This window comes from Choloepus didactylus, chromosome X, assembly GCF_015220235.1.
Source record: "Choloepus didactylus isolate mChoDid1 chromosome X, mChoDid1.pri, whole genome shotgun sequence".
NCBI classification, from domain to species: domain Eukaryota; kingdom Metazoa; phylum Chordata; class Mammalia; order Pilosa; family Megalonychidae; genus Choloepus; species Choloepus didactylus.
Genome location: NC_051334.1, coordinates 20,171,896 through 20,199,796, shown reverse-complemented (window position 1 = coordinate 20,199,796; position 27,901 = coordinate 20,171,896). Strand labels below are relative to the sequence as shown.

The following is a 27,901-nucleotide window of genomic DNA, read 5'->3' as shown; positions in this document are numbered from 1 at the left end:
TAGAAACAGAGGTGCTCTCAGAGCGGCAAAAGTTCATTCTGTCCATTTTCAAGAATGAAAATTTGCCAACTCTCTTTGATGAGAGGCCTTGGCCAGAAAGCTGGCCAGGACCTTGGCTAGTTTCCTGCCCTCCAGGGCCTTCTACATATAGGGGTTAGAATCAGTGCAGGACAAAGGACTTCAATTGTAGACCAGCACTTCCCGTCCAAGTTCGGTACATTCTCAGGCTGGGCATAAACCACAGCACTCTCTATGTTTAGGCTCCCTTGGGTTTAAGGCTCCTTTGGAAGTTCAATAGTTTCCAATAAATTGCATCAAACTGAAAACATCAGGAATGAACCCCACTGAAATCCAGTCTCCTGGGAACTATTAGGTTCCAAGCCAACCCAAGAAGTCAAAGCTAACTGATCCCACTTGGTTTTCATTAACCCTCCATTAACCTGGGGCACCTGTTCAAAATACAGATTCCTGGGCCCCACTGCAAGTCTATTAAATCAAACTCTCCAGGGCTGTGGCCCAAGAATCTACACTTCATAGACACGTCCCAAGTGTTTCTTAGTGAAACTGAGAAACATTAGTCTACTGAGTAGTTCTCCCCATGCTGTGTTTTTGCAATGTATAGAGAGCTCTTGGCATTTCTAAGGAATGACTGCAAGCTCATTTCTGCGTTACTTCTTTGGGTGTGCTATCTCCCTAGCTAGATCACGAGGATGCTGAGCATGAGCACTTGTTCAGTCTGGAGACGGGGAGTCCAATTTATCTGCCTGAATAAAAGACCTTTGCATCCTTCATTGGGAACACAGTCATAAAGCAGCCATACTGCTCATTTCCAGTAAAGAATTAGGGCTCTTAGAACAACTTATGAACCTGAAGGCAGCTTGATAAGGGACATAGTTGAATATGAGTAAAACTTACAGACTTGGCTTCTGTGCTATTGTCAAGGAAGTCTTCCCTCACAGCGAGGGAGAGGGTTGCTTGGTCCAGCTGTTAAAACAAAAAAATGGAAAGCATTCTGCTTGCACTATATATAAATGCTTATGTACCGTATTAACAAGAGTCATGAGATCATCTGCGTCCCAGACATATTTTTAACTTGTGTCAACATTATAAAAACAATTCACACATTCAGAACTACATGTAAATAGGTACTTCAGAGATGACAGATATTATAAAGTGTCAGCGACCTGCCCGTTTTCCTGAGTCATGGTTTCAAAGCCTGTTAAAGTTCTATCAATAATTAATAGCACCAAAGCTTCTTGAATTGGAATAGGTTTTAGAGATTATCTGGTTCCCACCCTCCACCCCACCTTATTTAATGGGTAGAGAAACAAAAGCCAGAAAAGTGATGTGACTTTCCCAATGTAAAGCAGTTGGACAGCACTTAGAAGAGAATCACTGTATCCTGTCATCTAGATCCAGCATTCTTCTCACTACACTATTTAGCCAAAGGCGAATCCAGAATGAGTTGATTAATTGGACTTTCCACCTGCCTATCCCTAAAATGCTGTATTGCATTGATTTTTTTAATTAAAAGGAATCAAATTTAATCTTGCTTTGAGAAATCTGTGCAAATCTTAGAGCCTTCTAGGGAGAGCTTGGGATAGGTTATTACAAACAAATAATAATCAGACAGCTAAGTAGAATAATTATTATGGAGAAGGATATTATAAATTATTGAATTAAAACTTTCAGCACCTTAAAGGCAATTCAATAGAAAAAGGACAGTTTTTTCAAAGAAGGTGCTAGAACAACTAGACATCCATAAGTCAAAAAAAGAAAAAAGAACCTTGATCCATACCTCACATCTTATATAAAACTGAACTCAAAATGGATCATAGACCTAAAACTATAAAACTTCTAGAAGAAAATATAGGGGTGATCTGGGGTTAGGCAAAAAAAAATTCTTAGACATGATACCAAAATCACAACCCATAAAAAAAAAAATCTCCAATGTTAAAAGCTTTTGTTCTGTGAAAGACGCTGTTATGAGAATGAAAAGATAAACCACCGACTGGGGGAAAATATTTGACAATCATATAAAGGGCAAAGGACTTCTATTCAGAATACATAAAGAACTCTCAAATGTGACAATAAAGAAAATAGACAACTGAGACCGTCACCAAAGGAGATATACAGATGAAAAATAAGCATATGGAAAGATGCTCAAAATCATTAGTCATTAGGAAAATGCAAATTAAGCCTACACAGAGATAACACTAAACAACTATGAAATGGCCAGACACACATATACACACACATGTACATACACGAATCTTACAATGCCCAGTGCTAGAGAGGATGTGAAAAAACTGGATGGCTCATACATCACTGGTGGAAATACAAAATGGTATAGTCGCTTTGGAAAACAGTTTGGCAGTTTCATATAAATTTAAACATACACTTACATATTGACCCAGCAATTCCTCTCCTATGTAATTTACCCAAGTGAAATGAAAACCTATGCATGACTTTATTCATAATAGTCAAAAACTGGAAATATCCCAAATGCCCTTCAACTAGTGAATGGATAAACAAACTGTGGTACACACTGGAATACTACTCAGGCTTTAATACAAAGGAATGAATGACTGATACATGCAACAACATGGGTGAATTTTTATTACATTCTGAAAAAGGCAAAACTATAGGAATAGAGAACAGATAGTGGTTGCCAGGGATTGCAGATGAGGAGAGTGGTTGACTCCAAAGGGGCAGAATGAGGTAATTTTGTGGGGTGATGTAACTATTCTGTATCTTGACTGTGGGGGGTGATTACATGACTCTATGCATTTTTCAAAACTTATAGAAATGTACACCACAAAGTGAATTTAACTGTATGTAAATTTAAAAATAAAATTTTTTAAAACTTCCAGCACCTTCTCTAAATCCACGGTTTATTCTTCCTTGAATATCAGCAACTGCCTCAAGACTGAATAAAAAGGATCCCAACAGCAGTAGATTCTCTAGTTTAAATCTCTGATTCACAACCAAAAAAAATTAAGCCAAGTTAACAAGAGATACAAGATCATCCAAATAACAAATCAAAAAATTAATAGCATCTGAATAAAAACTGAATCCTACATGCCTGTATCATTAGTTTACAGGACTTTAAACTGTTTTAATCCAACTCCTCTTATTTCTTCTTGGTCTTACTATAATCTCAAAATATTTTATTCTTTTCTTAATACATAAAACCTGCATAGGATCACAGGTTTTCATGAAAATCCCCTTCATAAGCAACAGATGCTACAAAGGCTGAGTTAAGTAAAGAGCTAGTGATGCTACAAAAAATTCAAGGAAAATTACTACTCTTGTTTGAGTGGGAAAAAAAAAATGTTTTCAAAACATCCATCTTATCTGCGTAAATTGCTAAAATCCTCAAATTATTTTGTTCAACCTTCCCTAATTGGCCTAAAACAATCAAGTCACAAGCCAGCCTGGCCTCAGCCTACTGCAATTCCCAATCTACCAAGGTTTCTTTCAAAAATTAAGTAAGCCAGGGTCATGAAACACAACATTATGATTAAGACGCTTTGGCTTTCAATTACATTTGGACCACTTGGAGAATATTTTGAGTGTCAGTCTCATAGGAAAGGAAACTGTGTAAACAATATCAAGCAAGCCAAGGCTCCCCTCTCATGAAATGAAGTTATATCCACTTATTGTAAAAGTTCTGATAATTCAAGTGAGGTTAACAGAACTTTTTTAAAAACTTTAGATTGTTAGGGTTTCTAGGGAACATTTTAAATAGACCAGCAGATTGGATAAGGTCAGTCAACTACATCACATTAGAAACATACAAACCCTTGAGGCAAAAGCCTTTCTAAAGAAGCTGACAATAGGACAGTGTTATTTGGGATTTTTAACTCCATGAGTTTGCTTATTATATTTAGTTCATATTTATGAGATCATACAATATTTGTCCCTTCCTGCCTGGCTTATTTCACTCAACATAATGTCCTCAAAGTTGATCTATGTTGTTGCATGCATCAGGACTTCATTTCTTCTTACAGCTGAATAGTATTCCTTTGTACATATATACCATACGCTTTATTTATCCATTCATCAGCTGACAGACACTTGGGTTGTTATCTTTTGGCAATTGTGAATAATGCCACTATGAACATCAGTGTGCAAATGTCTGTTCACACCCCTGCTTTCAGTTGTTATGATTATATATCTGGTAGCAGGATTGCCGAATCATATGGCAGTTCTATACTTGGCTTCCTGAGGAATGGCCAGACTGTCTTCCAGAGTGGCTATACCATTCTATCCCACCAGCAGTCACTAAGTGTTCCTATTTCTCCACATCCTCTCCAACACTTGTAGTGCTTTGTTTGTTTAATAGTGGTCATTCTAGTAGGTGTGAAATATCTCAATGTGGTTTGATTTGCATTTCCCTAATAGCTAGTGATGATGAGCATCTTTTCATGTGCTTTTTAGCCATTTGTATTTCTTCTTTAGAAAAATGTCTATTCAAATCTCTTGTCCATTTTTTAATTGGGTTGTTTGTCTTTTTATGGTTGAGTTGTAGGATTTCTTTATATATTCTGAATATTAAGCCCTTATCAGATATGTGGTTTCCAAATATTTTCTCCCATTGAGTAGGCTGCCTTTTCACCTTTTTGACAAAGTCCATTGAAACACAAATGCCTCCAGTTCTGAGGAGGTCCCATTTATCTATATTTTCTTTCATTGCTTGTGCCTTCAGTATAAGATCTAAGAAACTACCACATACCACAGGATCTTGAAGATGCTTCCCTACGTTTTCTTCTAGGAGTTTTATAGTCCTGGCTCTTATATTTAGGTCTTCGATCCATTTTGAGTTAATTTTTATGTATGGTCTGAGACAGGGGTCTTCTTTCATACTTTTGCACATGGATATCCAGTTCTTCCAGCACAATTTGTTGAACAGACTATTCTGTCCTAGTTGACAGGACTTGGCAGCCTTGTCAAAGATCAATTGACCATAAATGTGCAGGTCTATTTCTAAACTCTCAGCTCGGTTCCACTGATCAGTATGTCTATCTTGATGCCATTACCATGCTGTTTTGACCACTGCAGCCTTGTAATATGCTTTAAAGTCAGGAAGTGTGAGCCCTCCAATTTCATTTTTCTTTTACAAGATGCTTTTGGCTATTTTAGGCCCCTTACCCTTCCAAATAAATTTGATAATTGACTTTTCCATTTCTTCCAAGTAGGCTGTTGGAATTTTGATTGGGATTGCACTGATTCTGTAAATCACTTTTGGTAAAATTGACATCTTAACTATATTTATCTTCCAATCCATGAACAGGAATGTCTTTCCATTTATTTAGGTCTTCTTTGATGTCTTTTAGCAATGCTTTGTAGTTTTCTGAATACAGGTCCTTTACATCCTTAGTTACATTTATTCCTAGATATTTGATTCTTTTAGATGCTATTGAAAATTGAATTTTTTCTTGATTTCCTCCTCTGATTGCTCATTACTAGTGTACAGAAACACTACTGATTTTTGTGCATTGATCTTGTATCCCACCACTTTGCTGAACTCATTTATTAGCTCTAGTGGTTTTGCTGTAGTTTTTTTTTTTTTTTGGGGGGGGGGCTTTCTAAATACAGGATCATGTCATCTGCAAATTGTGAAAGTTTTACTTCTTCCTTTCCAATGTGAATGTTTTTTATTTCTTTGTCTTGCCTAATTGTTCTGCTATAACTTCCAGTACAATGTTGAATAACAGTGGTGACAGTGGGCATCCTTGTCTTGTTCCAGATTTTGGAGGGAAAGCTTTCAGTCTTTCACCATTGAGTATGACGTTAGGTGTGGGTTTTTCATATATGTCTTTTATCATATTGAGGAAGTTTCCTTTGATTCCTATCTTTCAAAGTGTTTTTATCAAGAGAGGATGCTGGATTTTGTCAAATGCCTTTTCTGCATCAATCAAGATGATCATGTGTTTTTACCCTTCAATTCATTAATGTGGTGTATTACATTAATTGATTTTCTTGTGTTGAACCACCCTTAACTGTAATAAAAACCAGTTGATCATGGTGTGTAATCCATTTAATATGCTTTTGGATTCTATTTGAAAGTATTTTGTTGAGGATTTTTGAATCTATCTTCATTAGAGAGATTGGTCTGTAATTTTCTTTTCTTGTATTATCTTTAACTGGCTTTGGTATTAGGGTGATGTTGGCTTCACAGAATGAGTTAGGCAGTGTTCCCTCCTCTTCAATTTTTTGGAAGACTATGAGCAGGACTGGTATTAACTTTTCTTGGAATAATTCACCCATGAAGCCATCTGGTCCTGGACTTTTCTGTGTTGGTAGGTTTTTGATGACTGATTCAATCTCTTTAATTGTGATTGGTTTGCTGAGGTCTTCTATTTCTTCCTGAGTCAGTGTAGGCAATTTGAGTGTTTCTAGGAATTTGTCCATTTCATCTAAATTGTCTAATTTGTTGACTACAGTTGTTCATAGTATGCTCTTATGATCTTTTTTGTTTCTGTGGGGTCAGTAGCAGTGTCCCCCACTCCTCTTATTTCCGATTTTATTTATTTGCATCTTCTCACTTTTTGTCTTTGTCAGTCTAGATAAGGGTTTGTCAATTTTGTGGATCTTCTCAAAGAACCTCTCTTTCATAAGATTTGGGACATTTTGGGCCATTATTTCCTCAAATATTCTTTCTGCCCCCTTTCCCTACTTTTCTCCTACAGGGACACCCATGATGCATATGTTTGTGTGCTTCACACTGTCATTCAATTCCCTGAGACCCTGCTCAAATATTTCCATTCTTTTTCCTGTCTGTTCTTTTGTCTGTTCAATTTTGGATACCCTGTCTTCTAGGCTGCTGATTCTTTTTTCTGCTCAAATCTGCTGTTTTATGCCTCTAGAATATTTTAATTTCATCAATTATGCCTTTCATTCCCATAAATTCTTTTTCTTTGCATGCTTTCAAATTCTTCTTTATGTTCACCCAGTGTCTTCTTAATATCCTTTATCTCTTTAGCCATATTTTACTTCATCTCCTTGAATTGGTTTAGATTTGTTTGAACATCTTTGATTCATTGTTCCAAATTCTCTATCTCCTCTGACTTCTTAATTTGTTCCCTTGGTTGGGCCATATCTTCCTGTTTCTTAGTATGGCTTGTAATTTTTTCCTGATATCTAGGCATTTCATTAACTTAATGAGATTATTCTGAAGGTCAGTTTCTTTCTCTTGTCTAGGATTTTGTTGTTGATTGGGTTTGTGTTAAGGCTCTTCTTTGACCTTTGCTTCATCAGTATTTCCCAGCCAAAACAGGGCCAGTGACTCACACTGAGGGCGCAGACCAGTATCAAAGGGCCCTGGGGAGAGGGTCAGGAAAGATACCAAAAAGCCTTTATTTTAGCTCCCCAAGGGCACACTTTCCTGGCCTGCCCAGCAGATGGTGCTCTTCAGGAACCTATTCCCCACAGCCCTAAGAAGACGGGGTATTTTAGCTCCCTGGCATTTCCATCTCTGGTGCAGTTCAAAACTTGGCCCAGGCAGGACCTGTCCAGGATGGGCTAAAGCAGCATGACCCAGCAGTCTAAATTTGTTGGCTAGTAGCTGGCTTAGTACTGGGCTGTATCCCCCTCTGATCTTGAGGAGGAGGGCTTCCACAGTCCCCCCAGTCCACAGTAGCCTGCCAGGCAGGGACCGGCCAACCCAAAGCTGCTTGCCTTGAAGGGGGGTGGGGAGTGGGTACCAGGAGCCTCAGCCATACAAGTTACTCACAGTTTTTCACCACAGTTTCTCAGTCTCTTAGCCCTGCTCTTCCCTGGATGCTGTGCAGTGCTCCCCTGTTCTCCAGAGCCCAAGGATAGTTGCTTCACACAGTTTCTGCCTGTTCATTAGCTGTTTGGGGGAGAGGAGTGAGCCCTGCAACTCCCTATTCTGCCTTCTTCAAGGAAGTCCTTCCACACACCTGATGACGATTTTTAAGTCACTATGTTCAGTTAACAGTAACAGGTACTAAGATAATCCTTGCCTTCCAAACATTCTTTCAGGATCACATATATTCAAATCTTTCATTGTCCCTTAAATCCTAATTCTTGCTATCTCTTTATATAAAATAAACCCAAATATAAGTAGCAAGATAATGTTTTCAGAGAATAACTTCTGCTGTTTCCTTTTTAATTTTATTTCTTTTCTCCCATCTAAGCCTGAAGCAAATCCTTTGCTGTCTTGGCATAGGGGAGCTTTGCATGGGTCTACTATGTGAATTTGAGCTTACCAAACTGCATGTCCTTGGCAGGGGAAGCATCTGCCCAGAGAAAGCAGTGTCTTTTTCTTCACCCAAAGGTGCCATCTTCTCACCAAACAATATACCCACAATGTTACACCTACTCTGAAGGAGTCCCTTTTTTCTTATTCCTATGGGTTTATGGGATTAGAAAATCAAAGAACATTGAAGAACAGAGAATCCAATGGAAAAGAAAGCCTAAGTACACTAAGGAAAGAGAGTCTGAGGCAAAAGGGATTTCTCCCACAGGAAAAAGAAATCTAGGCAGCAAAAGAGGACAGTGGTTCTCAAGAACAGAGGAACCAGTGCCCCTAGGACATGGCAGGATCTGAGAGGGAATGGGTGGCTTAAGACACAGCCACAGAGAAGCACACTTGAAGGGGCCTCACGGGCTGGGACAGTGAGTGTCTTCTCAGAAACCAGATATATGATGGCTGCAGGGTCCCCTGGTGCCCGAGGAGAAAGCTGAAAAACAGGGCAGCCAGAAGGTGGGAGAAATGCAAAGACTGAAGTTCAATTTCCCACCAAAATTATGGAGTGGGAGCCAAATCACAGATCACTTGAAACTCACTCATCTGCTTCCTGAAGGCTGACAAAACTTTGCTGCTAACACTTTATACACTGAGTGGGGAAGAAAATATTCTAGATCTTACTGTTCAACAGAATTTTTTACCTTATTATACCACTGGGGCAGCATGGGTCTCTTTTCCCAGGTAGGCACCCCAAAAAGCTACCCTGGAATGAACTAACAGGATGAAGGAAATCCTCACTCTACCTTCAAGATGTGTTCACTCGATGCCTTGTCATCAGGGGACACATACAAACGGATTAATACAGAATTACTGTATTGACCACGAAATGCTGCAAGTGTCTGAAGAAGGCTGAACTTTCTCTCTGACCAAACCCCTTCATGACCAATATTAGATTCCAACACAGGCCAGCGGAAAAGTGAATGCCGCAGGATGTGCAGCAATGGCTTCGCATCTGCTTTTTCGATCGCTTCTGAAAGGGAGCAGATAGGAAGGCAGCATTAGAATTGCAAACCGGATTACCATACTAAAATTGCAACTGCATCTTCTTGAGAGAAAATCCCTATAAGGCCCCAACCTAACATTTCAATCCTGGATCTTGGAGTAGCTGTTAGGGAGAAGGTGGGAATGAACATAACCACAGAGACAGAACTACCTATGATTCACACTTCCATGTGACTGTCAAAAACCTGGTGCTCTTGCCTGAACCTGCTAAATATTCCCTGTGATAAAAGAGCCAATGAACCATGTTAGGCTTATAACAGTTTGTGGGACTAAGGAACAACGCTGACTGAAAGAAACAGCTTAATAAAGTCCATCAATTCCCAATGGAGGTTTCATCTTCTACTGCCCTCTTCTAGCTCACCAGAGGATACCCCAAGTCCAAAACCAGTTAACAGGCTTTCCAGAGGTACTGGCTTCTTTCTGCAAAAGTCTTGAAAAGGCAGACCAGATAAAATGGCTGCCCTAATGCCAAGTGTCTCTTCTAACACCTGTCAGACCCAAGATGTGGAAACAGGCCTAAGGCCTGGCCTGACTAGGAATCTGGATTTTTCTAGGTCTCATTAGGTCCAACGGAACATATCAATGCTCCCAAGTGTCCTCCAGCCCCAGCTCCTTCACAGATCAGACATGGCCACTGGTTTCTGGTTTCTGTATCCAGTACACTGGGGTTTCCCTTCTAACCCTGACCAAGTTTCTCATAGAGTAAATGATACCCAAAGAACCCAAACCATGGAAATAAAATTATTTTCACCACCAAGCCAGTGATGGTACATTAACTAAGACAGGGCTAGTCAAAATCCAGTCTTTGAGAATTGTTCCTTTCCTTAAACAACACCTTTAAACATTAATAGAATTCTTATTTCTCCTTTTCTTTCAACAATATATTTATACATTAGAACTCTGAAGAATCAGGGTGATAGATGTTTTATTTACTTTCTTTATTACTCACTCTCATTCATGCAGGATGAATAAAGGATTTTGGCTTTCTGTATGGCTTCAATGTCCCGCCTTCTACTGATTGATTTCTCCAAAAGTGCTATGAAGGTTAAAAGAGGATTCGTTAGTATCCACTCGTATGTGGTGCTGAGTTGGAGGTCATTTGATAATTATGGTCCCAGCCTCCAGAAAATTAAATGTAAAGACAGACGACCCTGGCAAAGACAGATCTATAAAAGAAATGCATACAATGGAACCTATTCCAGGTTGCTTGAGGTTCAAATACAAATAATTTAACATTCTCTTATCTAGGGCTCTCTCAATTCAAAGGAAACCAAAAGTTCAATTTCCAATGGAGACTAGACCTTCTGTAGGGGTTAATTTCTTCTGCCACCTACACAAAAGGAAACAGAATTCATTTATTCAAGAACCAAAAATAACTGAATTCTGTCCCTTACTTCTGCACTGAGTAATATTCTCAACGGAGGCAATTTCATCACAGTCAGGTTTCTTAAGATTTCTTCACATCCCAGCCTCTCAGGGAGGTCACCTGGAAGAAATTTCCCATTAGAAGTTTTACTCAATGTTGTATAAACATTCTGTGGACATGGAAGAAGTTGTTTAGACAGGAAATGGAGAGGTGAGATTGGAAAGCTTACCCAAACTGCCTGAAAACTTGCCCATTTACACATCCAAAGCCCTGGCCATTTAACTGAGGCTACGTGTACAAAATGGTTGCTAGGATGGATGCAGATCTACTTTGAAAATGATCTCCTATTTATAAAATTACTAATGCTATTGTTTGAAGGTGGAAAATGACAGTTGGTAACTATTTCATTAAATAAGGAAAGAAGACAGACAGGACTCAAAAAGAGCAACCCCTCCCCAAAAAAGACACCTTGAATGCACTTTAGAGAATCAATTTACTGACAATGAAGGCAAGTTGAGGAATCCCTAAGGTGACTACAGCCCCATGACACTGCTGAAATATAACTCTGTCAAACTGCTGTTGCCAAGGCATTTGTGGTTTATTTTTGAAACAACCTAACAGCCTCCAAAATCATGCTACAACAGATGTTCCTACAGTACTCTGAATAGCTCCAAAACACATGTACGGAGCTGATCAAATTAATAAATAATTACATAGCCCCTGAAGAGGAATCTGCTTCTAAACTAGAAGTGCTATATTTAAAAAAAAAATGCAACTCAGAACTCCCATCCAGCTTTTCATAAACACCTGTACATAAAATAAGCCCATATAACTAAATAGATTCAAGTAAAATGAATTAAGTTGGGTTGGATGTGGACATTTTCAATTATTTCAACTTGTTTGGTGTTTCTTATATATTGTCATAGCAATAAAGTGGGATAAGTAGCCTCAAGGATAAAGAAAGGAGATTTTTTTTTTAATAAACAAAGCTCTAAAACCATATCCACATATATTTCCATGCAAATCGGGTCATGTGTCTTTCTGCCACACTGCTTACACAGGCATTAGATTATTGGAGGGGGCACACGCGAAAGTACATAATCCAAATTTCATTTAGAGGTGTTATGTTGTTCTGATGCTCTAAACACTGCAGGCTGCAAATATGAATGCCCTGAGGACCAAAAACAAGCCACAGGAGCAACAAGAACTAAAAGTATTAAATATTTACCTGAGTGTGACCCAAGGCACGCTGTGTATCACAAGAGGTGTTAAAGAAGACATGAATATGCTAAGTAGGACAATCCCCAAACCCTAACCACATACAAATATCAATAATCTGTATATGTCAAACTTCTGGTTTCCATATCAGAATTTGGCTTTTAAAACAGACTCAGCTCTCAGAGCTTCCTTGTCATGCCCTTTTCTTCTCTTCATACCCAAGCAGGCAGGAGAGCACTGATATCCAGACAGTGATGTGGCAATCAGTGGGTAGCATCCATTTTATGTATCTCTGCGTGTGAATTCCTGTTAAGAGGAATAAAATCTAGCTGGGAGACTCATTAATGAGCAGAAAACAAAGGTTGCCTATCAAAGGCAATTAGGTTATTAAAATGCCCTAAAGTGCTGAGTCATCACCCATCCAAGGGCATTCCCATCCTAACCCCTGTGGTTTGTTTTTGGAAGATTTCAGAATCCCACCAACTCCTCATACAGGCATTCCTTACATGACACAATGGAAAAGGAAAATTGCAGTTCATAAAAACCTCTAGTGCCACCAACTTTAAAATTGGTTTGAAAAGTGCTTGCGGTGATCAAATTGAAACATTACACACATTATGTGAGTATTTTTTCTTCTCCTCATGCTCAACCAAATAAAACTGGTTTTTAAAAAAATAAGGCAATATAATAGACATGTCAACAGAGTGGGCTTTTGAATTACACAGACGTGGGTTCCAGCTGCAGCTTGCTGCTACTTTCTACCTGGAATTTGAACAAGTTATTTATCATCTCTAAGCCTCAGTTTCTTCATCTGTAAAATTCAGATAATGATAGTAGCTATGTCTCAGGGTTGTGGTGAGGATTTAAAAATTTTAATATACAGAAAGCCCCTAGCTTAGTGCCCAAGCACATAATCAGTGATCAACAAATGGTGGCTTAAACAGGATTAGAGGTTGAGTTAGCCATACCCAAAATTGTAAAACAATCAAGTGTGCTTCTGGTACTTCCTCCATAAATGCTTTTGTTTTCTTCTTCCCCTCTTGGGATATTGGTGGCCAAAGGCCTTCTGCTAACCCAAGACACTGCCTCTCTGTGTTTAGGACTATTTCACAAACTAGACCTGCCCTAGCCATCTGCCAAAACTCCATTCTTAACACTTCCTCTGCTTCCTTTGCAGAGGCAATACTCGCTGATGAGAGATACTTTGCAGTGTTAAACTCCGAAAATATTTTGCTCATATTCCTGCTCCTGAACAAGGATTTTCTTCTTTTTTTATGTAAACTTTTTAAATAGAAGCAACACATACATACAGAAAAGTGTGCACATCATAGTTCAAAAGATTTGCACAAAGAGAACACACCCATGTAACCAACATTATTACGAGAACTCCCTTGTGCCCTCTTTCAGTCACTACCCTCAACCAAGTACAATCAAGACCCTCTTTTGTGAAGTGCTTATTTGAGTCTCTTTCCCATCTTTCTACTGGGTAATCTTTTTCTTATTGACTGGTAGAAGCTCTTTATATATTCTGCCTATGAGTCCTTTATTGAATATTACATTGCAAACTCTTCTCCCATTCCATAGACCTTATTTTCTTAATGGTGTCTTGTGATGAACTGAAATTCTTCATTTTAATGTAGTCCAATCTGTCAATCTTTTTCCCTTTAAGGTTGGCATTTTTTGTGTCCTAGTTAAGAAATCTCTCTCCCCCAAGGTCATGAAGATATTCTCCCATGTTTTCTTCTAGAATCTTTACTGTTTCACAGTTAGATCTACTTTTCAATCTACGACCCATCTAGAATTTGTCTGCGCTTGTGGTGTCGACAGCTGTGCCTTTGTAACACAAGCCCGACCCCACAGAGGACTAATTATATGGAAACATTAATAAAGATATTTTTGGTTAATGGGCCTGAAATAATACCACTAAAAAAACACTTTGGGTGCATAAAATTGACCTTAACTATGCATAGTATCTATTTTGCATGCTCTGCTAGACTGAGGAGTCTTTGGGGCAGGGGCTGGGTCACATTCATCTTTGAACAACAGGGCCTAGTGCTTTGGTTGGTGGTGCTCAATGCCTAATGCTCAGAGAATTCCTGACAAGGGAAGTCAGAGAGAGAGGGAAAGACGTTTTTCAGCCAACTAAAAAGGAACTGTGAGTAGCAGGACCAACTACTTTCATTATTTCACTATTTCTTTTTATAATCAGCAACGTCCTGATAGTGCTAACATCGCCTTTTCGCACATTCCAGTTCTTAGATCATGGAATGAAATCCAAGACTTCATTCATGTGCCTCCGTGAACACCATTTCTTAGAATACCTACGTTTAATTTTACCAGTGTCTCAGCTTAATCATCCACTTCCTATGTCTGCTCTTCTACCCTGAGGGTGGGGGTGGATTATTTGGCATTCGACTTCCTATAAGTTCAGAAGCTGAGAAAGGACTAGCAATCCTACTCCTCAATTCTCTTCTGCTCCAACAGGGAATTATTGCAAGCTCTAGAATAGGGAAGAGGGATCCCAAAGGAAGAAGGATAAGACTCCTCAGGACTTGACTGTACCCTGTAAGTCGAGAACTCATGACAGTTATTTGCAGCTCAGTCATTTGCAGTTTCTGCAATATTTAGGATCTTCCCAACTAAATACTGTCTTCAAAAATTCCACATGCGCAAAGTGTTAGGCTTCTGTGCAAGCACTTATCAAAAACCTTGGCATTGAGCTGACCCATTTCTGCAAAACACAATCCTTTGGGTTCTATCTCCTAACCTTACAATACTTCTAAATAGGGATTATTTGGCTATTTACTAAGAAACCAATAAATGCTGGAGCTGTTTGCTTGATTTAGCTTAACAGACACAACAACTGCATTCTAAAACCATCACGTCGAATGCCATCAAGGTAAATTCTCAATTTCACGTAGATTGTGGCAACACTTCTTCAGAAATCAAGGAAAATGCCCTCTTAATGATAGTGAGGGAAAGAACATGAAGAATCAAAACTTTGGAAAACCAAATTTACATTTTAAGCTTCCACATCTACATAATGAACAGAATGTTCTATAGACATATGTATTTTTTAAACCTGTCATAACATGGCCTGGTTTCTCCTTTGGTGGAACTTCAAAACTACCTTTGGATGGTCCATGTTTGAATGTCACCTGTAATCTCACTATTTTTTGTCCTTGTTGATTTTCCAGGCTACAGACTTCAATTTGGTTTCCAGGCTCCTCAGTTTATTTACTGTACTGAGAATTTTCATTTTTCTAACTCAAACTGCATGGGTATTAAACTCTTAGAGACAGTTAAAGAATCTAAATCAGCTTGCAAAGTCCATTGTTATTCTCATTAAAAAATAAAATTCAAGTTAACTAAGTCATGGTCTGTGGATCCTATAGCCCTCATGTTTTCACACGAATTGTGAGATGCTCAGCTTGGCAGTTCCTCAGCCCCATAATCAGTCAAGCATGGGATTAACTGAGTCTGTTTGACATACTGAAAAGACAATAAGAGCTGATATTTCTCATTCTTCTGGAAAATTCCCACCTAAACATAGGGATAAAAACTGTCAAAATTATTTTCTCTGTTCATTTTTTACAATCATCTTATAAATGATAATTGTTGGTTGGCATCAGCTTAAGAAAAAAAAAAGGCAGAAGATGATTTAGGGGATTAAAAACCCCCAACTCATCAATCTAAATCAGGAGTTACCAAATAACACAAAAATACCTTCACTTTGACACAATAGACGTCTTTGTCCATAATGAAATCAATTTTATATAACTTCCAGACACTACAAAAGTCTAATGGAAGATAACTTTTATTATGTTCACTTATAAGTGAATTTATAAGAATTACACTTATGAGGGTTACACTTCAAAATAATTTAGATTAAATTTTAGTATTACTCTTTGAAAGCATAGCACTACAATGAATCTGCCAATATGATTTTTTAGCTCATAAAAAAAAAAGCTTTCCTATTATCTTGGCAGATAATTCAATGTAAGGCCAGAGTTAGTCATTAAAATCCATCTTCAGTTTTTTTCCTATTGTTAAAAACCCCAATTATATTTTTCCCTGCCTCCTATTTCAGCCATTTTTACGATACAGGAAACTTTTCCATGTGGGTATACACCCCCTGTGCTGGGCCCCCGAGTGGTCCCAAAACATCCAAGGACCCAGTAATGATAGCATGTACTGATTAAGCACCTGATCTGTGCAAAGTGAATTGTTCATAACCTCAGTTAATTCTCCCAGCAACCCTAAGAGGCATGTCTCATTAACCCCATTTTACAGGTGAGAAAACTGTAAGAACTTGTCCAAGGGGACTCAGTTAGTAAAGGTTAGAGGCTGTACTTGAACTCAGGTCTCTGACTCCTGCTCATTTGACCATCACATGCCCAATATAATTCTGCAAGATGCTCCATCTGTGCAAAAACAAGGCCACCAGGGGCTAACTTAGAGACAGCAATGGCTTCATGGAATTTCCTGACAAATCTCTCAACCATAATTGGATGGCAGGTCTTCCATGGTTACATGAAGACTCATTTATACAGAGGTAGAGGGACTTTGTGTTGAACCACCTACCCTCTTTGCCCTGTTACCCTATTTGTGCCCAGAGATGTACATTCCTGAGGCACCTCGTTAGAGGTGGGAGGTGGCACCTCGCCAGAGGTGGGAGCTTAGAGTAGAGCAAAGCTAGCTGATCCCCGAGGCTTGATTTAATTCACACTATGCTCCGGTCTAAACCAGTGATTTGCAAACTTCAGTGTGTGTCTGTACCCCCTGGAGGGTTTGTTAAAACAGAATTGGCTGCGTGGGGCCCCAGAGTTTGCATTTCTAACCAACCAGTGCCCAGGCCAGGCTGATGAATACACTTTGAGAACCTCTACTTTAAAGGAGCAGCATCTACCAATCCTTGATGCCCGTGATCCCAGGAAACATCACCAAGCCGGATTCCCTCCTCCCCATTCCCGATCTCACCCAAAGTCAAATAAGGATCTGTTGTCAACTTGCTTTGTGCATTTCCTCACCCTGTATCTCCACTTTAATTCAATCACCCTTCTTCAACCATGGCACTAAACCAAATTTACCTTCTTTTGTTTCAGAAACACCCTCCTTACATTGGCCCATTTGGGTCTAAGTTAGTTCCTCAATTCTACAAATCCCAGCCTTTACAAGTTCCTTTATTAAAATTGAAAAGCAATGGGGGTTTGAGGTGAGGGCTGATTTCATTGTTACAAAAAGGGAAAAAAAAATCAGTAGTATGCCAGGAAGAGTTTCAAAGTGAAAAAAAAAGAATGCAAGGCAGCTATTTGCAATTCCGGATTATACCACATCCTAAGGGGCGGAAGAGTGGGATAAGCATTGCAACCCTGAAATCCTAAAATGTCTGAGCTCCAGATTTCACGATTCCTCCCTCATCTATGAAAGCGGCATCAAAACACTGTAAACATAGGTTTAAAAAGTCACTTCCCAGCATACCCTGGTTTTCACTCCCACCTTCTACGAGGTGAGAGAAGCAGTGGTTCTATTCCTGGCTGTTCAACCCACAGCGTGTGGCCGAGGGAAAATGTTCCTCCACATCTGGGTTTCTGACAGTGAGGGATTAGGAGCTGGGCTCTCTTTTCTTCTCTCCTCAATGCTCTCCTCCAAAAGAGGGGAAGCATTAACACCTTTGGCACAAACAGTGGGTAAGGTCCTAGTGCCACAGCCTCAAAGAGACAAAAGGATGGTGAAATAAGAACCAACAACCATATACCCACCTGCTGCTGCTGTGGCTTCCCTAGCGGATCCTGCCCTGTGACTGAAGACATTTGGTAAAGTCCCTTTTCTAAGTTCACAGAAACCGGGGACAACAGAAAAGAGATAATGACCCTTCATGCTGGCCTAAGAAGAAAACAGAAAAGGATAACCAATAATGCTTCAGATTTTCCTATAATGAGGAGGACAAACTCTACCTGCTAGAAAACAAATCAGCACATGACCTTCTGAACTGGTCGCCATACATCAACTTCCTCTTCCATGCCATTCTCCACATGTAGCCAACGTGATTGGGCAAGACACATCACTCATCGTGTCCCTCTACATGACTTTTACAAATGGACTCCCATTGCCCTAGGATAGAGTTAAAAATCTTTACACAGCCTACAAGCCCTGTGTGCTCTGGCTTTTGTCCCTCTGTCTTTCCAACTCTGAGCTCCAATCACATTTGGCTTCTTGAGTTTCCTCAAAGGCACCAGCTGGAAAGAGCCTCTGCTCAGGCAGCTCTTTCCGCTGGGTTAAAGTGGGAGACATTTGAAACGGCTGACCCATAATCTGTGGGGAATAAATTATATGGCTGGATTGGTTTGGGCAAGTCACATAATTTCTTTGACCTTCACTTCCTCGGATGTAGGGCAAAGACAGAAATAAACAAGGGTGGCCGAGTTAGAATGAGGAATGATGGAGAAAACAAAAGATTCGCTAAAGGAATAAAATTAGTATCAAGAAATGCTTGGGCCTCGGGGAAGTGAGCATATGAATTTAGAATAGATCAGCAGGTAGTAGAAGCAGCTCAGTTTGGAAATTAATCTAAATGGTCACTATAGGAAGTCTCTCTCGTTAGTGACGTAGGCAAATTTGTGAGTGTGTGTGTAGGTGTGTGTGTGTTTCTCTCATAAATATTAGCTCCTGCACCTATCTTAACCGTTCATGAAAACAATATTCCCTTCTCATTTTATTAATTAAAAAGGCCATGAATGTTTCAAAAAGTACCTCTCACTGTGCAAATATCAACACCAATGAGGCTTTCCAAACAAACATATCTTGTTTGTGACAAGCTATTATCCAGCCGGCATATAATTAATACTCCTGTTGTGGGTAGTGCCTTTTTCTTTGGAATGTTCTCTTGACACTTTAAAGCAAATAGTCCATCATTACTAATTCATTAAGCATTCACATAGATGCTATTAATCATGATGAACTAATGTGGTATTAATGGGTAGGTTATTAATCTGCAATTACATGCAGATTTCCTAATAAATTCAAGTTTCCTAGGTTCTTGAGGAGGATGGCAAAGGAAAATGAAATGAACAAATCTTTCAGAAAACAAATTAGGGGGAAGAAATAGCTATCCCTGTACCATGAGACCAGATATACAAAATTCTTGTTCTCTTTTCTTTATCCTAGGAAATCTTTGTATTTATCCAATCCATTTGCAATATTAAGGTTTTCATCAAAATGATAATGCTAATGGAGGAAGAACTAAAGCATTCACATACCAGCAAGAGATGCTGAATTTCTTCAGTGATATACCACGTCCTCAGACGTAGTAAAGTCTGGCTACTCCACAGGCCAGCAATATGGGCATCACCTGAGAACTTGCTAGAAAGGCATACTTGGGCCTACTGAATAAGAATCTGCATTTCAGCAAGATTCACAGGTGATTCATGTATACATTAAAGGTAGCTGTATTACCTCCTTTTAAACTGAACAGTACTGGATTACAGCTTGGCAGCTGCACATTGGAGTGAGTGGAAAAAGGAAGTGGGGGAACGTTGTTTAGACACCATTCACCCCACTCACTTGAAGTGACCGTAAGAACTGCTAGGATTACATTAAGGCCGAGGTATGCTGAGGCAGGAACATCATGCAAGTCTCACTGGAAGTGTCTAAAACATATAAACATGGTAGATATGACAAGCAATTGAGGATCCTGGATTATCAGAAATATAATCTACATACCACATTTCATCAATTCTAAGATGCATATTTTTTTCCACATCTCAACATCTCTGAAATCAGAATCCAACTGAAAACTGTCAGCCAGACACAGGCACGTAGTAGTAGCAGTTCTTACAGCCGTCACTTCAAATAAGTTGTGTGCGTGGCTGGTAAACTGCCACTTAAAATGTCTTCAGAAAGATTTCACTGTGACTCGGCAATGAAATGAAAACTTATAGCATATACAAAAAGGCAGTCTTGGAGGAAAATCCCTAAGAAAAGTGTAGAGCACTTTTTCAAGAAATGCTGAATCACTGCTGTTCTTGATGAGAAAGAAGACAATATTGTATGGGAAAATGTAGATACTGATAACATGAAATAAAAAAGACTCTTGGAAGAAGTTTTAGGAATACCTTAACCAATCTTTTTTGCTTGTATTTTCCTTTGTAATGAATGCAAAAGAGTAATATATAGTAAAAATTAATATCTAAGTCTAAAGGAACTCTTTCAATGAATATAAAAAAAATTCCACATGATAAGAGAGCATTGTGTCAGAGCTCACTGTTTTAGCATACATGAAATAATGGTACATCTTAGAGTTGATAGTATTTTTGATTCAGTGAAATATGGCATTAATTTTGTTAAGGCTACAGAAGACTCTGCACTATTTGTGTGTTCTTTGGCTTTTTTTTCTTTATTTCAAATCTTTGGCTTACTTCTAAGTCAAATAAAGATAACTAACAAAATTGCATATAACTAGGTTACCACTTCAGAAGACCCAGGATTTTTCATTCTGGGAAATAATAAATGTGTCAGGAATATTGAATCTGGGTTTGGATTTAAATAAAAGAAACCAATATAAAAATTATTCCAAATTGTTCCAAAAGCATTTTAAGGATAACTGAGCCTCCGGGTGGGATGAGTATTTGAATTTCTGAATATTGAGTTTCACATACAGGCCTCAGGGGCAGAAGTACAAGTGTGGCCAAGCTGGAAGGCAGACGCGAGGCCTCTGGCAAAAGCAGCTTCGTGGGCATCCTGAGGCGCAGTGGGCTGGGCAGCCTTCAGGCATCAGCCGCAACCACAATGGCCTCCTTTCCTCACCCAGCACTTCCCACGCATTCCCCACTAGGCACTGTTTCATTCTGGCAACAACCTACAGCTTTCAGGCCTCCACTTCCTCTTCTCCACAGCCCAGAGGTTCCAGACTGACACCAACACCTTTGATCTCAATCAAAAAAATTGACCCTTCCGTCCTGTTTTACTTTCACTGGTGTCTATCCAGACCAGTGTGTGGATGGGGGAAAAAATCTCTTTCCTTTCCTTAACGCTTATTCTGGGGACTTAGCCAAAACATTGGGGACTGTAAATTGAGAGAGATTAATAAATTAGCTGGGTCACTGCTTGGCATTCTTTAATATCAACTAGCAAAGCATATTGCCAGAATAGTTATTTTGAATTTTCTCATTTCAGAAAACTCACAGAAGTTTCTCCAATGGACAGTGGCTACAGTTCTCTACTCAAGTAGTTTGGGTATCACCCTTGAGTAGGTTCTCAAACTTGGCTGCACACTAGAAACACCAGAGGGTGGGGTGAGGGGGCTTTTTAAAACTCCCAAAGCTCAGGCCTCAGCCCAGACCAATTAGAGCAGAATCTCTGAGGATGGTACCCAGGCATCTGTGTTTTTCATAAGCTCCCCAACAATTCTAATATGCATCTAGGGTTGAGAACAACTGCTTTTGAACTGTCCTGTCCCCTACAGAAGCCAGTGCCACGTGGGTCTCCTGAGCCCTATGAGATGTGGCTAGTCCAAATGGAGATGTGTTTCAGGTACAAATTACCTAACAGATACCAAAGATTTTGTAGGAGAAAAAGAATGTGAAATATCTCATTAATGGGTTTTTATATTGATTATGTGTTGAAATGATAATATTTTGGATATGATGGATTAGAAAAAATATATAATTCCACCTGTTCTTTCTCCTTTTTTAATGTGGCTACTGGAAAATATAAAATTACATGAATCTGTGACTCACATAATGTGATAGGACAGCACTGCTCTGGAAGGTACCTCCATAGGTCACTAACTGGGTGAGTATGTATTAGTTGGCTAAAGCTGCAAAAATGCAATATACTAGAAATGGACTGGCTTTGTACAATGGGGATTTATTAGCTTACAAGCGTACAGTTCTGAGGCCAGGAAAATGTCCAAACCAAGGCATCATCAGACGATACCTGGACTCCTCCATCAAATGGCAAGGCACGGAGGCGGGGCAAGATGGCAGACTGGTGAGCTGTATGTTTTAGTTACTCCTCCAGGAAAGTAGGTAGAAAGCCAGGAACTGCGTGGACTGGACACCACACAGCAATCTGACTTTGGGCATACTTCATACAACACTCATGAAAACGTGGAACTGCTGAGATCAGCGAAATCTGTAAGTTTTTGCGGCCAGGGGACCCGCGCCCCTCCCTGCCAGGCTCAGTCCCCTGGGAGGAGGGGCTGTAAGCTCCAGGAAGGAGAAGGGAGAACTGCAGTGGGAGCCCTTATCAGAAACTCATTCTACTGATCCAAACTCCAACCATAGATAGACTGAGACCAGACACCAGATAATCTGAGAGCAGCCAGCCCAGCAGAGAGGAGACAGGCATAGAAAAAAAAACAACACGAAAAACTCCAAAATAAAAGCGGAGGATTTTTGGAGTTCTGGTGAACATAGAAAGGGGAAGGGCAGAGCCCAGGCCCGAGCTCAGGCCCTGAGGCGCATATGCAAATCCCGAAGAAAAGCTGATCTCTCTGCCCTGTGGACCTTTCCTTAATGGCCCTGGTTGCTTTGTCTCTTAGCATTTCAATAACCCATTAGATCTCTGAGGAGGGCCCTTTTTTTTTTTTTTTTTTTCCAATCCTTTTTTCTTTTTCTAAAACAATTACTCTAAGAAGCCCAATACAGAAAGCTTCAAAGACTTGCAATTTGGGCAGGTCAAGTCAAGAGCAGAACTAGGAGAGCACTGAGACAAAACGCAACAATTCAGCGGCTGAGAAAATTCACTAAACACCACAACTTCCCAAGAAAAGGGGGGTGTCCGCTCACAGCCATCATCCTGGTGGACAGGAAACACTCCTGCCCATCGCCAGCCCCATAGCCCAGAACTGCCCCAGACAACCCAGTGTGACGGAAGTGCTTCAAATAACAGGCACACACCACAAAACTGGGCGTGGACATTAGCCTTCCCTGCAACCTCAGCTGATTGTCCCAGAGTTGGGAAGGTAGAGCAGTGTGAATTAACAAAGCCTCATTCAGCCATCATTTCAGCAGACTGGGAGCCTCCCTACACAGCCCAGCAGCCCAGAACCGCCCTGGGGGGACGGCACTCACCTGTGACATAGCACAGTCATCCCTCAACAGAGGACCCGGGGTGCACGGCCTGGAAGAGGGGCCCACTTGCAAGTCTCAGGAGCCATACGCCAATACCAAGGACTTGTGGGTCAGTGGCAGAGACAAACTGTGGCAGGACTGAACTGAAGGATTAGACTATTGCAGCAGCTTTAAAACTCCAGGATCACCAGGGAGATTTGATTGTTAGAGCCACCCCCCCCTCCCTGACTGCCCAGAAACACGCCCCATATATAGGGCAGGCAACACCAACTACACACGCAAGCTTGGTACACCAATTGGACCCCACAAGACTCACTCCCCCACTCACCAAAAAGGCTAAGCAGGGGAGAACTGGCTTGTGGAGAACAGGTGGCTCGTGGACGACACCTGCTGGTTAGTTAGAGAAAGTGTACTCCACGAAGCTGTAGATCTGATAAATTAGAGATAAGGACTTCAATTGGTCTACAAATCGTAAAAGAACCCTATCAAGTTCAGCAAATGCCACGAGGCCAAAAACAACAGAAAATTATAAAGCATATGAAAAAACCAGACGATATGGATAACCCAAGCCCAAGCACCCAAATCAAAAGACCAGAAGAGACACAGCACCTAGAGCAGCTACTCAAAGAACTAAAGATAAACAATGAGACCATAGTACGGGAGACAAAGGAAATCAAGAAGACCCTAGAAGAGCATAAAGAAGACATTGCAAGACTAAATAAAAAAATAGATGATCTTATGGAAATGAAAGAAACTGTTGACCAAATTAAAAAGATTCTGGACACTCATAGTACAAGACTAGAGGAAGTTGAACAACGAATCAGTGACCTGGAAGATGACAGAATGGAAAATAAAAGCATAAAAGAAAGAATGGGGAAAAAAATTGAAAAAATCGAAATGGACCTCAGGGATATGATAGATCATATGAAACGTCCAAATATAAGACTCATTGGTGTCCCAGAAGGGGAAGAAAAGGGTAAAGGTCTAGGAAGAGTATTCAAGGAAATTGTTGGGGAAAACTTCCCCAAATCTTCTAAACAACATAAATACACAAATCATAAATGCTCAGCGAACCCCAAATAGAATAAATCCAAATAAACCCACTCCGAGACATATACTGATCACACTGTCAAACACAGAAGAGAAGGAGCAAGTTCTGAAAGCAGCAAGAGAAAAGCAATTCACCACATACAAACGAAACAGCATAAGACTAAGTAGTGACTACTCAGCAGCCACCATGGAGGTGACAAGGCAGTGGCACGACATATTTAAAATTCTGAGTGAGAAAAATTTCCAGCCAAGAATACTTTATCCAGCAAAGCTCTCCTTCAAATTTGAGGGAGAGCTTAAATTTTTCACAGACAAACAAATGCTGAGAGAATTTGCTAACAAGAGACCTGCCCTACTGGAGATACTAAAGGCAGCCCTACAGACAGAGAAACAGAGAAAGGACAGAGAGACTTGGAGAAAGGTTCAGTAGTAAAGAGATTCGGTATGGGTACAATAAAGGATATTAATAGAGAGAGGGGAAAAATATGACAAACATAAACCAAAGGATAAGATGGCTGATTCAAGAAATGCCTTCACGGTTATAACGTTGAATGTAAATGGTTTAAACTCCCCAATTAAAAGATATAGATTCGCAGAATGGATCAAAAAAAATGAACCATCAATATGCTGCATACAAGAGACTCATCTTAGACACAGGGACACAAAGAAACTGAAAGTTAAAGGATGGAAAAAAATATTTCATGCACGCTACAGCCAAAAGAAAGCAGGTGTAGCAATATTAATCTCAGATAAAATAGACTTCAAATGCAGGGATGTTTTGAGAGACAAAGAAGGCCACTACATACTAATAAAAGGGGCAATTCAGCAAGAAGAAGTAACAATCGTAAATGTCTATGCACCCAACCAAGGTGCCACAAAATACATGAGAGAAACACTGGCAAAACTAAAGGAAGCAATTGATGTTTCCACAATAATTGTGGGAGACTTCAACACATCACTCTCTCCTATAGATAGATCAACCAGACAGAAGATCAATAAGGAAATTGAAAACCTAAACAATCTGATAAATGAATTAGATTTAACAGACATATACAGGACATTACATCCCAAATCACCAGAATACACATACTTTTCTAGTGCTCATGGAACTTTCTCCAGAATAGATCATATGCTGGGACATAAAACAAGCCTCAATAAATTTAAAAAGATTGAAATTATTCAAAGCACATTCTCTGACCACAATGGAATACAATTAGAAGTCAATAACCATCAGAGACTTAGAAAATTCACAAATACCTGGAGGCTAAACAACACACTCCTAAACAATCAGTGGGTTAAAGAAGAAATAGCAAGAGAAATTGCTAAATATATAGAGACGAATGAAAATGAGAACACAACATACCAAAACCTATGGGATGCAGCAAAAGCAGTGCTAAGGGGGAAATTTATAGCACTAAACGCATATATTAAAAAGGAAGAAAGAGCCAAAATCAAAGAACTAATGGATCAACTGAAGAAGCTAGAAAATGAACAGAAAACCAATCCTAAACCAAGGAGAAGAAAAGAAATAACAAGGATTAAAGCAGAAATAAATGACATAGAGAACAAAAAAACAATAGAGAGGATAAATATCACCAAAAGTTGGTTCTTTGAGAAGATCAACAAGATTGACAAGCCCCTAGCTAGACTGACAAAATCAAAAAGAGAGAAGACCCATATAAACAAAATAATGAATGAAAAAGGTGACATAACTGCAGATCCCAAAGAAATTAAAAAAATTATAAGAGGATACTATGAACAACTGTATGGCAACAAACTGGATAATGTAGAGGAAATGGACAATTTCCTGGAAACATATGAACAACCTAGACTGACCAGAGAAGAAATAGAAGACCTCAACCAACCCATCACAAGCAAAGAGATCCAATCAGTCATCAAAAATCTTCCCACAAATAAATGCCCAGGGCCAGATGGCTTCACAGGGGAATTCTACCAAACTTTCCAGAAAGAACTGACACCAATCTTACTCAAACTCTTTCAAAACATTGAAGAAAATGGAACACTACCTAACTCATTTTATGAAGCTAACATCAATCTAATACCAAAACCAGGCAAAGATGCTACAAAAAAGGAAAACTACCGGCCAATCTCCCTAATGAATATAGATGCAAAAATCCTCAACAAAATACTTGCAAATCGAATCCAAAGACACATTAAAAAAATCATACACCATGACCAAGTGGGGTTTATTCCAGGCATGCAAGGATGGTTCAACATAAGAAAATCAATCAATGTATTACAACACATTAACAAGTCAAAAGGGAAAAATCAATTGATCATCTCAATAGATGCTGAAAAAGCATTTGACAAAATCCAACATCCCTTTTTGATAAAAACACTTCAAAAGGTAGGAATTGAAGGAAACTTCCTCAACATGATAAAGAGCATATATGAGAAACCCACAGCCAGCATAGTACTCAATGGTGAGAGACTGAAAGCCTTCCCCCTAAGATCAGGAACAAGACAAGGATGCCCGCTGTCACCACTGTTATTCAACATTGTGCTGGAAGTGCTAGCCAGGGCAATCCGGCAAGACAAAGAAATAAAAGGCATCCAAATTGGAAAAGAAGAAGTAAAACTGTCATTGTTTGCAGATGATATGATCTTATATCTAGAAAACCCTGAGAAATCGACGATACAGCTACTAGAGCTAATAAACAAATTTAGCAAAGTAGCGGGATACAAGGTTAATGCACATAAGTCAGTAATGTTTCTATATGCTAGAAATGAACAAACTGAAGAGACACTCAAGAAAAAGATACCATTTTCAATAGCAACTAAAAAAATCAAGTACCTAGGAATAAACTTAACCAAAGATGTAAAAGACCTATACAAAGAAAACTACATAACTCTACTAAAAGAAATAGAAGGGGACCTTAAAAGATGGAAAAATATTCCATGTTCATGGATAGGAAGACTAAATGTCATTAAGATGTCAATTCTACCCAAACTCATCTACAGATTCAATGCAATCCCAATCAAAATTCCAACAACCTACTTTGCAGACTTGGAAAAGCTAGTTATCAAATTTATTTGGAAAGGGAACATGCCTCGAATTGCTAAAGACACTCTAAAAAAGAAAAACGAAGTGGGAGGACTTATACTCCCTGACTTTGAAGCTTATTATAAAGCCACAGTTGCCAAAACAGCATGGTACTGGCACAAAGATAGACATATAGATCAATGGAATCGAATTGAGAATTCAGAGACAGACCCTCAGATCTATGGCCGACTGATCTTTGATAAGGCCCCCAAAGTCACTGAACTGAGTCATAATGGTCTTTTCAACAAATGGGGCTGGGAGAGTTGGATATCCATATCCAAAAGAATGAAAGAGGACCCCTACCTCACCCCCTACACAAAAATTAACTCAAAATGGACCAAAGACCTCAATATAAAAGAAAGTACCATAAAACTCCTAGAAGATAATGTAGGAAAACATCTTCAAGACCTTGTATTAGGCGGCCACTTCCTAGACTTTACACCCAAAGCACAAGCAACAAAAGAGAAAATAGATAAATGGGAACTCCTCAAGCTTAGAAGTTTCTGCACCTCAAAGGAATTTCTCAAAAAGGTAAAGAGGCAGCCAACTCAATGGGAAAAAATTTTTGGAAACCATGTATCTGACAAAAGACTGATATCCTGCATATATAAAGAAATCCTACAACTCAATGACAATAGTACAGACAGCCCAATTATAAAATGGGCAAAAGATATGAAAAGACAGTTCTCTGAAGAGGAAATACAAATGGCCAAGAAACACATGAAAAAATGTTCAGCTTCACTAGCTATTAGAGAGATGCAAATTAAGACCACAATGAGATACCATCTAACACCGGTTAGAATGGCTGCCATTAAACAAACAGGAAACTACAAATGCTGGAGGGGATG

The 27,901-nt window shown here is 39.4% G+C and overlaps 1 protein-coding gene across 6 annotated transcripts in view; it reads right to left on the bottom strand.

Moving 5' to 3' along the window:
- The window catches only part of PHEX (phosphate regulating endopeptidase homolog X-linked), a 259,988-nt gene that overhangs the window by 170,526 nt on the left and 61,561 nt on the right, over positions 1-27,901 (bottom strand). For 5 of the 6 annotated variants that reach the window (XM_037821360.1, XM_037821359.1, XM_037821364.1 and 2 more), the window contains 3 exons: positions 10,230-10,316; positions 9,022-9,248; positions 916-984 (listed from right to left, as the gene is read on the bottom strand). In XM_037821360.1, coding sequence (XP_037677288.1) covers positions 916-984; positions 9,022-9,248; positions 10,230-10,316 — 383 coding nt within the window. The remainder of the gene's footprint in view (positions 1-915; positions 985-9,021; positions 9,249-10,229; positions 10,317-27,901) is intronic. The other variant, XM_037821363.1, reaches the window with a different exon arrangement.